The sequence below is a fragment of the Lampetra fluviatilis genome, chromosome 13, assembly GCF_964198595.1.
Source record: "Lampetra fluviatilis chromosome 13, kcLamFluv1.1, whole genome shotgun sequence".
Taxonomy (NCBI): Eukaryota; Metazoa; Chordata; class Hyperoartia; order Petromyzontiformes; family Petromyzontidae; genus Lampetra; species Lampetra fluviatilis.
The window spans coordinates 8,077,002-8,091,728 of record NC_136287.1 but is presented as its reverse complement, the minus strand read 5'-3'; the positions used below and the strand labels follow the sequence as shown (position 1 = coordinate 8,091,728).

The 14,727-nt window shown below is 40.7% G+C and overlaps 1 protein-coding gene across 5 annotated transcripts in view; it reads right to left on the bottom strand.

Annotated features, from left to right (window-relative positions):
* Positions 1-4,980: 4,980 nt before the first annotated feature.
* AGTPBP1 (ATP/GTP binding carboxypeptidase 1) overlaps positions 4,981-14,727 on the bottom strand; it is a 62,416-nt gene continuing 52,669 nt past the window's right edge. For all 5 annotated transcript variants that reach the window (XM_078862232.1, XM_078862233.1, XM_078862231.1 and 2 more), the window contains 2 exons: positions 13,820-13,989; positions 4,981-11,670 (listed from right to left, as the gene is read on the bottom strand). In XM_078862232.1, coding sequence (XP_078718358.1) covers positions 11,487-11,670; positions 13,820-13,989 — 354 coding nt within the window. In that variant the 3' untranslated portion in view covers positions 4,981-11,486. The remainder of the gene's footprint in view (positions 11,671-13,819; positions 13,990-14,727) is intronic.

The following is a 14,727-nucleotide window of genomic DNA, read 5'->3' as shown; positions in this document are numbered from 1 at the left end:
TTTATACAAATATAAATATTGCATTTGATGTACGGGTTTTTATACCAATTCATTTTGCGTGAGCTGATTGTCCAGAGAAGGTAAAGTGGTCATGATGTCAACCGGTGATGTTTAGAGTGAAGAAAAAAAATCATAATCTTGAGCAACATAACTCACCCAAGTTTGATAATAGGTTTTCCCCATTTGTCTGGCAACAAAACAGGTGTTAAGATATTAAAACACCAAACAGAAACCTTTTACAAGGAATCATGTCTGCATTAACCACATTGCTTGTGGTCAGAATGCAAACAAAAAACATACTCTGATAATATATGCATTGTCCTTGAAACTGATTGGTCCACACCAGAGACAGCTTTCTTTTGAGCCTGGTCTCAAACGGTGTTAGACCAGAGGACGCCAAAAGGCGTACAAAGCACAAAGACAACGCACTTCAGAGTAATGAGAGCTCGGGGTGAACATCTACATAATGGGACCTCCTTTGCCAGTACCAAAATATGATCATAGGTTTTCCCATTTTTTCGGGTAACAAAACAGGTGTTAGGATGTTAAAACACCAAACAGAAACCTTTTACAAGGAATCTTGTCTGCATTAACCACAATGCTTGTGGTCAGAATGCAAACAAAAAACATACTCTCACGGTCTTTTTTCTTCTGATTTGGTATGTGAGTGCATGTTGAGCCATAGTCCTTAATTATGCTTTGTAAACATCAATCATGGAAATGAGCAAACACGGCATGGACTTTATCACGTAGAAACACCTCAGGCGTGGAGAGTCAAACTGCTGCATCCTAACAAAACGGGAGGGCGTGGTAAATGATTTACAATGGAATAGGACGCATCTACATATTAAAGATGGATACAGTATATAATTCTAGATTTGAAGCTTTCGTGACTGCAAGGATTCATACTCTTAGTTCTTTCGGTAAAGTCACGTAGGTAAAAAATGAAATTAAAATTAATAAAATAAAATAAAAATCACGTTTCGGAGACGGAAGCTTGTGTTGCCTTCGAAACGTCGTGATTTTTATTGTTTTATTTTTATTAATTTTTATTTAATTTTTTACCTACGTGACTTTACCGAAAGAACTAAGAGTACAGTATATAACTTTCAGGTACATTTTACAGGGCGTGAAAATAAATGAATCAATAAACGCCTAAATGATGGTGCGATGCAGGGCAGGATCGTACACTGGTGCAGTCGGCTCCAAGCAGCCTCACGAGCTTCTGCAAATGTGATGACGCTTCGCTCGGGAGTGATGACTGATGTGAACAAAAAAAAATACATCAGCCCAACTGCCGAGCTCTCGTGCCAATGTGGAAAAAAACACCGTTCGTGAATCGTGTTCGCCAATATTTACGATTCAATACTTCTCAGGTTAAACCTGATGGGTTTTTTTTTACGCAGAAAAAAATCACACACAAGTCAGATGTCCCATTTGTACCGTGACCACGTCAGGAGCACTAGAGGGGCCTCCAGTCTAACTGAAAGTCAGATTATAGTAACGGTTGTCCTTAAACAAACACTACATTTATTCACCTCGTCCGTACATTTCAATTATAAGCAATACCGTGAGTGGCTTGTTATTGTTTTTGGCACAGCGTATCAAAGCACAGCGCAGTGCAGTGTTTAGAAGAGCAAGTGGAGTTGGGCAGGACACGTCCCTCAGTGTGCATGGTGAGTGATGGTCAACTATAATAAGAACCAAGTGGCAGCCAATGAATGAAGCACGTCCACCGAGGAAAATATAACGATGAGATCGGCGGCTCGTGTGCAGGTGCTGGGGCGGAATGTTACATCGCCGGATCGTGAGAGGTGGCAGCAGCTTGGGAAGGCCTCCATCCAGCAGCGGATTGACCACGGCCGTTGCTGCTGATGGATGATTTCTGGTAAGGGAAAACTATTTAATGTCATTTGACTTTTGGTATGGCTTGCGAAATAATCCCGTCTCACTGCAATGTCACGAAGTACGGTGCCAGTGGTAATGCAATGGTTGGTTCTCACACTAGTTCCCGTTCTTTCTTTGCTTTACAATTCCTCTCCGCATGAAAACGCCTACAGTTTATTGACTCGTGCCAGTGTGCATATCGCTGGGGATGTCTTAAATAGTGGGTGAAAGAAGCCTTTTATGAGAACAAAGTCTATTTAAATGCCACTGAAACCGACGAGTCTTCGTAAGTATTCTATACCCAGACATCGTGCGTATATTTTTTCTTACGATTGTGTAATTCTAACAAAATGACAAGTAAAAATTGACAGATGTATGACAGTTACATGGCAAAACATTTCATATTGGCAGAAAATCCAGTAGCTTTGCTCGATGCCAGCAGAAAGCCGGCGTGTGGCCTGGCTCCTATACAACTCATCATTACCGTTGCCAAAGGCTGGGCCTCGAAAGGAGAATTTTGGCTGCGTTTTATGAACCGGGAAAGGAAAATGTGGCTCCAAGCATGGTAGAGTTATTTTGTGCATGAATACCCAGGAGTCGCCAGGGACACAGATGGTCGATGCACACACAACGACAGTGCTGATAGCAGATTTTCTAAGAAGAAAAAAAATTCACAGAACGTCAAAGACAAAGAATGGCCGTTCCCTTCAGTATTCGACAGACGTGGGTTTGTAAATTGCTTTTATAACAAAACATTAGCCCTGCCATTGGCCAAGCTCCAGGACTGTACCACGCTGGTGAGGACCCACGTGAGGGTGAAATTAATGCCCCTGAATAATGTGCTTTTCGATACAAAGTGAAATTGCAGTTCTTGCTCTTGATTTATTTATTCATTTAGTTCCCTTTAGGCAATATGGCTAAGGGAAGTTTACTACAAAGCACGGGACTTGTTTTCCACAAGCAATTGCCACCGCTTACTGCATGGTGACTATGCATCCATGACTGACAGGCCAATGCATCGCGGTGCAGTCCTTTGAATGTTTTAGTATATATTCCTCCCAGAAAAATAATTAAAAAAAAATAAAAACAACACACTTTTAAATAATAATAATAAAAGCCATGCAATGTTTAATTCAACACACATTTGCATTTCAAAATTAAACCTCAGAACACAGGGGAATAATATGCTTGCCTTGCATACACTTTGCAAAGGCGAGACCCAACGTAGTTTTCCACGTGTGCGGGAGGTCGTTAGGTCAATTGCACAGTCCCAAGCATGACATTTGCTAATTGATGTCAATGTTTGTAAGTAGCTTCTAGGAAGGGAGAGATCCTTGTTTCACATATATTATGAACTGCAAAGAGACAGAGCTAGCCTGTTCCTATGTCTTCTCAAAATACACTCAACGGAATGTGTAAAAAATCTCACCTGCACTGCGTTATTTCTCTAAGGTATTGACACACTTATGGTTCCAAGCAACATTTTTTTATGTTGACATTTTTTTTTATCACTTTTACCCCAGGTGTTTATATTATCACCGTCACTGGAAATTGCACGGCATCTTTGGATTTCGTTTTAGTTTTTTTTCTCACCAAAAACAGCACTAACATCCACGTCCAAGCTCACACGAGCATGTGACCACGACCATATTTCAGGTTGGTGTGTAACGCACGTCTCGCGATATAATTAGATTTAAGAAGGCAAATCCAGTCAATATATCGGGAATTGTGAGTGCCGTATACTGCATTGAGCCTACAATACAAAATTCAAAAGATGGGATACTTTTCGATTTAAAGCTTTCGTGACTGCAGGGATTCATCTTCTTGGTTCTTTCGGTAGTCACGTAGTAAACTTCCCTTAGCCAGATTTATTGTTTTATTTTTATTATTTTATTATTTCCCTTCTACGTGACTTTACCGAAAGAACCAAGAAGATGGGATACTCTTTCCTCAATTATGCGATTTATGATAACCGAATTCATTCTCGTTGGTTCCCTGAATGAAACGTCAGGCATCGTGCAATACAACACGCGGTACAACCCCGGAAACACATCGGAGAGCCACGCAGCACAACTGTGAAAAACGAAATGCAGTCATAGCCTCCAGACTACGTTGAGGTTACATCCTTGAAGACGAGAAAGTGTATAATGTAGCAATCAAGACACGTAACCAGCGGCTTAAATCCAACATATCAGCTGGCTGCGCAAATAAGTCAGCTTCATAACGCTATTTGTATGCCTGGGTTTGCCCACACGAACTTATAATTGTTGTCACCCATTAGAACAAAATGTTCTGGCAAATATTTGATCTGACATTAGTTTTTATAGAACAAATGTAGACATGTAACATTACAGTAATTGAGTCACGTTAGTTTTACATGTACAGTATGTAAACATATATTGTTACCCTGCATACACGACATCCACTACGCGTGCATGCTATACACACCTGTCCGCATGCATACATGTGTTGCTGGCATGAATTCATTGGCGATCAAAGGAGTTTCCCGTCCGAGTGGGAGGAAGGGATGAAGGTATGGCTCTGTAATTACTCCTGCTGAAGTGGCGGTGATGGGAGAGGGCCTGCTGTTTTTAATGTGACACAGAGCACAAGGGACCAACAACGCGAGCGAATCACCTAAAGCAGCACAACGTGCAATGTAATCATAAAAACACACAGGCCACCTCGTACTTTAAATGTTCCTATCCCATAAGTGCGCATTACGAACACAAGTCCTTAAAATACCGTTTGTTTGCTTTTTTGTGTGAAGAAAACCCAGACGTTATAAAGAGTACAGTATTTACAAATTATATCAATTCTATTCTTGAGAATAGGTTTCCCTTTTTTCTGGCAATAAAACAGGTGTTAAGATGTTAAAACACCAAACTGAAACATTTGACAAGGAACCATGTCTGCATTAACCACAATAGTTGTGGTCAGAATGCAAACAAAAAACATACTCTGATAATATATGCATTGTCTTTGAAACTGATTGGTCCACACCAGAGACAGCTTTCTTTCGATCCTTTGCCAGTACCAGAGGACGCCAAAAGGCGTCCTCTGGTACTGGCAAAGGAGGTCCCATGATGTAATTCTATTCTTGGTATGCTACTAAAAAGCAGAGGACATGTATTAGTATTGTTGCCTTGGCTTTTGTTGTGATTGCTGGAGAGAAAAAATCCTAGCAGTTGTTTTGCAAAGGGATAGAGGATACTTATTTATGACTTAATTTACCATAGGTGCATTGGGCACTGAACCGTGACAGTCCCATGAGATCAAGCTTTCAAAACGGCTCTTCAAATTGAGCGTGGTATTTGTACCTTAATTTTAACATCAACATCAGTGTTGTGGAGCTTACAGGTTAAATGGAAAAATGCAATTAAGTATGTTTACCGAACTTGGCAAACATGAATGATACCAGTTATCTTGCTCTTCTTACAACTTCATATTGTTCTCATTCGTAAGCTATCTTTAAAATGGGCTCAAGAAAAGAGTTTTGCAAAAGGTAACTCTGATCCATCATTAAAAACATGTCATCTAGTCATGTGACAATGCAGGTTTAATATCCCGAAGCAGCCGCCGCATTTATAATATAATAAAATGCATAGTCCATTGCCCAAGTTATTAATATTACGCATATAGATTGCTGTTGATGGATTAACCGCTAAGGTTTTAAGCAATTCTGGAGCAATGCATAATGCGCAAATAAATGTGTTACTACAGCATGCAACAATTTTTCATATATTTTATTGAGCACGAGATTAATTACTGAAACACAGGCAAATGATAAGCTGTGCAGCATTACAATTTGTGATCTGCCATAACATATGGCTGTACAAAAACTCAAAATACAGCACTTAACGGATCAACAGCGAAGTATGTACACAACTGTATGTAGAAAGAATCCACATGACAGTATAAAAGGGGAGAATAAAAATGCACGAGTGCATGCAACATATCCAGCGTTTATAACAATCAAGGGGTCAGCACCGACGTGACTTGTGAAGGCATGAGCTCTGCTGGAGACGGATTCTGTGTCCTACACGTGGGACATTTTTGCTATTTATCGAGGGTTCACAAGGACCATCCATCAACATACACCTACAATGTGGTGAATATGGTTGCTTTGAACACATTTTACATAAACAAAAACGTAAAACTACATCCGTGGAATTCAACAACCACCCTGTGTGAGGGACACTACAATATAACCGGTTGGAAGAACACTACTTCATGAACACGTATGCTTTCAAAACCAATATTATCCATTCATGAAGCATTCCAAATGAGGGTTTTTTTTGGGTGAGAGCACGTAAATTTACACGATCTAACCCAAAAAAAACTTTTTACGGATTGCTTCGTGAATAGCGAAAGCACGATTACAACAAAAGCACTGCACTGGGAAGCTTGTAAGAGCCAATATTATTGGACCTGTCTAGGTGCTCTTTTACAGGCAACTACAGTCTGTAGATGAGATTTTAACAAGACCTACAATTCTGAAAACGTTACTATACGGCTGCGAGAATAACACTGAATCACCAATCCTGCATTGCAATAGCATGCATTATAGTAAGAACATAAATTAAGATGCGCTTTTTTTAGACGGTAAACTTAACTCGGGCACAAAGCAGGAGAGGAGAAAAACAGTATAATTGGCCAGATACGAGGCACTCAAAAGTTATCTCCTCATAAACTTACGTGTATATATGTAATCATTAAACAAAAACGACATATTTATTGTAAATAATCAATCATCACAAACTGCCAAAAATCGAGATTCTGACATTACCTGCTCTTAAATTTCCAACTTTGGGTATAATTATCCAGCAACTTATGGAACCTTTGATCGTGAACAAAAATACGGTTTAGGGTGACGAAAGATACAATTCTGTATTCAAAGAACAGGTTGTTTTGAGTTAGCTGAACTAAACATTTTTTTAAAGGTCATGCAACCATGCAAAAGTTGTATACACAAAATAATTGGCACCATGTCTATAGACAACATATACAATTATGATATTGATGTTAACTTATATTTTGATGTTTTATTCATCAATGCTAAATTATAAAGTACCACCCCTGTCTTGCTTTCCCATTAATGTAGCCCGCGTGATAGAGAGCCACAATATTTTGGTTGCTGTAAGAGTAAAAGGTATTCAATAAATAAATAAAAAATAAAAAGACCACTTTTGTTGTACCTTATTGAAGCACAACTCATTTGCACAGAACATATCAAAGACACGAGAACATTTTTGATCCGATATAAAGAAAATATAAATAAAAAAATCTCTTCGAAAATGAAAGGCTGCTGCTGATGAATTAGACACCGTGAAATTAATGGCTGGAACACCACAGCAGGTAATTTAAAGCTAACGGCTGCCACCAAGCAACTTGACCAAGCTGTGAATGTTTTACAACCAAGAGGTGGAGAATTACTCATCTTGTATACATGCATTTTCATCGTGAAATTCTCTGCATTTATTATGACAACACAGAAAAAAAACAAATGTCAGTGTAACTAGGGAAAAACAGATCGTTTCACGATTCATCAGCCGATGGTAATTTTGTCTCGTCTCTTGACGCAACCGTGTGCAAGAAAATACAAAACTCAATTAACACAACCGTTTTTACAGATGTAACAAACCTAAATATCACATTCTGATTAAATTTAAAGCACGGTAAATGGCATGCAAATATATTTAGCAGCAAGGAATTAGATGTATTATTTAATACCATGGTTTGAGATTGACAATATTTGCATATTTCTGATATTATGAAAGTTTTTGAGTTTCAATGATAGGATGTATAATGTGTGTGTATTCCAAGTTTTACACATGCTTTACAGAGAAATGTTTGAATGACCTTACCAAGGGTTTCTAAATCAAAACCATAAGAAATGAACCGAACCATCCACCATCATGTTTGAATAAAAATGCAATACATACATTTGCAACAGCGGTGTTAACGTTCTTTCGAATCAGAAGTTACCACCGACCAGTACAGAATGTTATAAGGAAATCTGACTCAAACGACTGATGCATGAATGTTAAACGCAGATCAATTGTCCATCACCTTGCTTGAGCTCACACCAGTAAATCTGGACTCCAAACAAAGTTGCTCTAAAGTTGATGCTTACAGAACAGAGGAGGGAAACAACCAGGGTTATTTAAGTGATCCATCCAACACATGTGATTGCTTGCATACCACCTTGCATCCCTGCAACAGGGATTAGAAGCCCACAATTTTCCTCCACATACAACTACACGACTATCGACATTAACCATACCGAACTTACTTTACATCATCAAATGCCCTCGAATGTTGTGCATTTTACAGCGGCAAAGGCAGACATTGCTGCAAACACGATATATACAAAAGTTAGTGAATGACAATGCAACCGTTGGTGGTTGTTAGAAACCTGCAGCAGATAGCTGGGCACAAACTACAGAACCGTTCGGCCAAAGTTAGGCAACTGGAGTGAGACCCCAACTCTCTCACGTGGGTTTACGCTTGAGTGCTGTGCCACTATAAGCATTGGCCCGGGATCGTCTAGCCTCAAGTTCAAGTTGTTAGCCCATATATTTATTTGCCTATTTACGGTAGTTTCAGTTCCAAAGTTGTGAAAACGGTATCTCTGCAAACACCAGGGGGTAACTGCATGTTATTTTTCACACGCGACATTGAATCGAGCTGTATCTGTGAATACCGACCGGTGCATTCCTTTTGTAAATCTGCAGAACATAGAAACACATTGCACCACAAACCTCCAAATGTTGCACTGCACCACAAATCTCCAAATGCGGGTGCAAAATGTCAACCACTTAACGAAAAAGTTGATAAATAAGTAGGTAAATAAATAATTGCCCCCGGCTCTCGTTTTACATGACTCATTTAATGAGAATAACAAGAATTTTATTATGGTGGCAGTCACAGACAGATGCCAAATTTGGCTGTAAATGCAAGTGTTGCTTGGAAATGTGCTACCTGCTTTTCCCAACTTTTCTCGACGTTGGGAGAAAGCAAAGATAATGCAAAGAGGCAGCGGTGTACCCTACCCTTACTACCTCTGAGGTTATAAAGAACAGAGCTGTCTCGTGTGAACAGATGTGGTACCAGGTGTAACATCGGACTCGGCTCCAGTGCGGGGGAGAACCACGTCAAAACAGAGACCAAGTAAAAATATTTATCTTCCCTATGGAGGGCTGCAATCAAACCAAAATACGGGGAATGATAGATAGCACATGAGCCACTGGGCAATCTATAATATTGCATATTCCCTCAAGAAAAAATATGAATTACTAAATTCTGAATCATGTAATTGGACTTTAAAAAGTCTCTCGTTGCCTCTAGCATAGACTATCTAATACACTATTTGTTACCATGCATGTGTTTTTAAAAATATTTACCATCCCCAAACTTTGCGGTTTTGATAACATGAATGCATACAAAGTGCAGTAATATGTCAGTTTTTGATTCTCGACATAAAAATTGACTCAAGAACATTCAATGTTAAATTAGTTACAGACCCTAAGCATAACAACAAATAAGGTCAGGTCAAGTAATGTAAGGAAAGTGGTTTCAAGAGCTGTCATGTAGCCGTCTGCAAGCATCCTCATAAAAAAATGAGCAGATGTGCACGAGCCTTTTGCCATGGGCGGCAGTAATGAACTGATGGTCATGACGCTTTGAGTGGAAACGCTTTACAAGGAGGGCTACAGCTGCACTAAACATTCCATTCCTTTCTCACGGCAGATTTCCAGCATTAGCACAGCCAACGGAAACCTCCTAGGAGAATTCAGGAGAAGATAAAAAAAATGGACAAATATTACTTCATATTTCCACGTAAAGAGATTGCATGGCGCAACAGAGGCTCAAGTGAGTGAACGGTGTGCGCAAAAGTTGTACGAAAATTTGTAAATACAACACGTGTGTGTGTGTGTCTGCATAGAGCTCAATTTAATCTTGATAAAAGTATTGATTGCCTGCCAAAATCACACAACTTTAAATTGTTTTCCATGTCTGGTGCTCGGCAGGTAACACTTCCACTATAATTATACGATTGCTTTCATCCCACTGCAAGGGCTACAGTCACGAATGATGTGCCTGCTCCATAAATTAGGGTGCACCCTCATATGGTGTTGATTTGTACGCAGCTGCCTGGGGCTTTGAACATTTGGGCAGCTGGCAAGATGAGGACACCATGCAAAATAAAGAATCTTTACTGGGACATACGAGTACCCTGGGCTAGCGTGCCGCATGCACCTCGCACAAAGTGCTATTGACCAAAAGTATTCCATTTCAACTAAATGTAAAGGATGAATCATAGTCATCATAAACTTGCCTTGCCATCGAGTGATGTGCAGGGAATGGCAAATGCACTATCGGTGCAATTATTGTGTGTTCATGTGGATCCGTTTCATCCAAGCCTGTAGGTTCTTATTAATTTGAAGATTTTAATGAGCATTAACCTGCGTATGATTTAAAGGCTTCAGTGACTTCTGCTATCTCTCTTAAATTGGACATTTTCTATAAAGATATGCCTCTCATTTGTATGCTTTTCTCAGCATGCACAACCACGTTATTTCATGTTCAGTGAAGCATGAACAAAAAAAATAATTTGCTCCTCCTTCCCTTCATTTGGTTTGTAAATATATTTTGGCAAGAAGACAGTTATGTACTTTTAACTTTATATTTCTGGGATGCTTACAGCCTCTATGTACAGCATATTATGGCAATTAAAGCGAGCATGAAACCATCTATACACCTGTCAAAGTTTCCTCAATGACTTAAAACGTACCATTTATGTCTTGGAAATGTGCCCCATTGCTTTACAGATTTGGTTTTGAGTGGCGAATTCTGAGGGCCGCTTGTCTGATGCACATTATTTGCAATTTGCTTCAAGTGGCATCTGTTTTAAAATGTCTCGGATACACTAACCTCTTTTAGTGAGATTCAGTTGTCGTTAGCGCACGTCTCTATACATGACAGCACTATGCTCCTTTTAGTGCATTCTCCAGAGGCACGAGATGGGATTTTAAAGCACTGTCATGCACAGCTCTCGGGCCCACACTCTGCACATGTTGCCAAATATTTTTTGAAGTACAGTATCTCATTCCAATTACTGCTTGTAGATGTGAACAACATTTTACTATGGAAATAATTGTAATGATCATAATGTGGCCTAGTCTTTTTTGTTAATGCTCTGTAATAAGCCACCGTTGTGGCTTAGTGTCAGTTGTATTTACTTTGTCTCAACACCATTATTGTGCATCCTATTTTTTAGATGCAATCAATAACATGAGTATATTTCAATTATATGAGTTAGCAAAATATATTAGAATTTTACAATTAACCTGAAACTGTAATTTTTCTGCATTACCCTGTAAGTACACATTTCTTGCTTTTAATGATGTTCTGGACACACTAAAAAAAATTACAATCATTTCCTTAATAAAATATAAACTTACGAACCAAGCAACATTTACCAATTTTATAAATAAACCTCGGCTGCGGCTTTCTTTATGGAGCAAGACAGCCAGCCACCACCCCCCACCCCCAGCACCGCAGAGTGACCGAGGGGTCGTGAACCCGCCGCGCCTCTAGCAGTACTCCCTGCGACCGGTGTGCACGTGTGGTGACCGGTTCTCGTCACTATCGTCTGGCGCAGCAGCAGCGGCGGCGGCGACGGCGACATCGTCCTCTCCGCCTTCCTGCTCGTCCAGGCTCTCGGCGCTGTAGTCGATCTCCTCGGCGAAGCGCGGCTCATCCTCCAGCGAGAAGAACCTGCTCACCAGCATGCGCAGGGACACGGAACCACCACCACCAACCCCCATGTGGCCGTTAACAAAAACTCAACGCACAACCATCAATGACACTGCTTGAAATCGATTTTTGTGTATATATGTAATAGGAAACGATTCAAGCAATGGTCCTTCTTCACAGAAAAGTAAGGCTTCCAGAGGAGCCCACTCACTCCTGCACACACACATACACCCTGCGTAGCCTTTTAAGAGACTGTTGAGGCAAGTGCGGTTAGCATGCAAGTATGAAGCCCGGCACAGCACGTGAGGGAGTTCGTGTGGCCAACACCATGCCAGGCCGCCTTTGTCTCCCCAGTGTGTATGTTCTATGTGTCGTGCCGGGGACTCGTTTGAGGCTGCGTCGACCTGGAGGAGGTCCAAGATCAATCCAGATATCACTTGCCACTCATGTTAATGCGTGAATAGGATTTTAACCCAGGCAACCAGATTTGTAGTGCAGCGCAATAAAACCACTGCTCCCACATGCACCCAAACATATATATATACACACACGCACGTGCACAACACAGATGCACGTACGGGATTGTTAAGACACCGTAACAATCCACACAACCTTGTAGCTCATGCTTTTATATGAGAAGATAGGGTTAATGTTGGTAACTGGTCATCACCACCATTTGTTTTCTTGTGATTCACAATACAGGTCTCAATGCTCAAACTCGAAACGGCACGTGCAGGTGCTTTGAACTGGTGACGCCATTATTTATATAAGACAGCAGGTTTACATCTGCCATGAGTAATTGTCCAACATCAGGAGTGCCAGGGTGGCCAGGAGGTTATAGCTTTCACCACTGATCCAGTTTGCACGCAATTGACAATTTGATTCCTGCAGATGCCCAGGAATGTCTGTGAAAAATGACCAGGGCTTGCCATCGGCTATGCTTTGGACATTTAAAAAAAGTGTCATTACTCAAGTGAATACACAATTTGTGTGCCACCGTCAAAGCCTACTTATATTATAGAATTACCCACAAATAAAATGCAGAATATTACAAGGGAGACAGCTCTGTCTCCCTTGTAAATAAGTCATGATTTTCAATGGGTTATCATCTAATATACAGAGAGAGTACTGAGTGATTGATGCACAATGTGATAATGATCATAAATGTATTATTTGTTTAAAATATAGCACCAATTACGCAAGGGCATCTCAAGTGCGCTGCACATTACATCTCATCACAACACACTTGAATGAGCACCCCCCCAGTGGTGGCTGTGGCTGTGGGCACAAAGTAGCTTAGCACCTGGCCGGCAAACGGGCATTAGTCTGCCAGTAGGGGCCTGTGATTGCGATGTGTAATCCCAAGTGAGTGATGTCGAGTGTTTCTGTGCAACTTGTTTCAATGGTGCCCTGCCCCCGCAATAACAACCTCATTATTATTTGCCATGAATAAGCGGGGGTGATGTCATGCTGTCTTCTCTCAACAATACAAGTAGCAAAAAGAAAAATACATTCAGCAAGCGTGCCACGGTGCCCTTGAGAAGAAGTACGTTCCCCGAGTGTGAATGCAACCAGGCTACATTAATGAGGAATTCCAAAATCCTTCAAGCCAACAAATGAATGTCAAGGACTTCATCAAAGAAATTGCCACAAAAGGGATAGTATATTTTGATGGGGTCCGATAGAGGTGGAACAAACATTGAATCATCGATTACTTTAGACTCAGATGCTTACAAAACATGCATCAAACTGTGTGTGTAAGAATCAGCATTAATGTTTGCATGTTATGGACTTCACACTAATCCTGCGACCAACAAAGGCGTGAGCATTCACCGCAACGTTTAAACTAGGATTGATCCTTGAATCGAAATGCGACAAGTCATTAAACCACTAGGTGAATCCTTTACACCCAAGACAATCTCTTATCATGATGGCTCTATTTATAAATAATCTCACAACTCTCCACCTGAGTCACTGCACTTCAAGCGTGCGTAAAAAACATATAAGCCAAAATCGCAGAAACATCTCTGAAATCACATTGCATCTTCCAAAGCAATTTGATTTGACATAAAAACTGAACATCACTCTAAAATGTTGCTAGTCCCCCATACGACATTGTCAGCAGAAATGAACGCATTCTGACCCCGGTGGACCGGGGCGTGTGGCTCACCGTGAGGGCTTGTACACAGTCTCGATGGTGTCGGGGTCAGGTCCGGCCCAGGCCCCACGCGGGGGCAGCAGCAAACTCTCAGCCGGGGCGAGAGAGCTCTTGAGACGAAGCAGAGCCACGCAGAACTTGGCTCCCATCTCTTCCAGCTCCTGGGAACCCATCTGGCTTCCCTGGCACCATTCACGCACGCACGCCCGCCCGCCCTGTTATGAACCAAGACTTTACTCGGGATTAGGTTTTGACTTGGTTTCGTTAAAGTGTGCAATTATCATTGCTGTTGGATTTTTCTTCTTGCTTTTTTTCTTCTTCTTTATTTTGCCCGCTCTTCACCCTCCCTTTTTTGTAGCTAAGTGATTTGTTGCTCAGGATGCCTTTTAAACACTTTAATTACTGAAACTTCTTTTTTCTCTTACACTGAAAAAACAACAAGGAGAGGACGTATTCCAAGCCGTTGTTGATTTCACTTGAACATTTCCCAGGGCCTGAGCAGTGTATGGAGTAATTTGACCTCTTTTTACACACTAGAAATTAAATTTCTATCCCTGCACGCTCTCTGGCAACTGTTTCCAATTATAAACACCATGTCAAGTTTAAAGCGATATTTCCCAATTGTCCTGCTTACAAACATGTGTTCGCCCACATACAATTGTGGTTTATTTTTACATAGCAGCCCAATATACACAACATTGGTATGAAGCAATTTAATCTGTGACATGACATTATTAATTCCGCATTGTCATCAACGGAATTAAACATGGTGTTACAACTGCAATGTCATGCCAATGACTATCTTGCCATACCTATGTGTTGCACATTGAATATGTACTGTGAAGACAATCCATCAGGGCTTCATGCCCTTGGTCACTATAGATACCAAACAATACATTGGTTGAACATGATGGCCACAT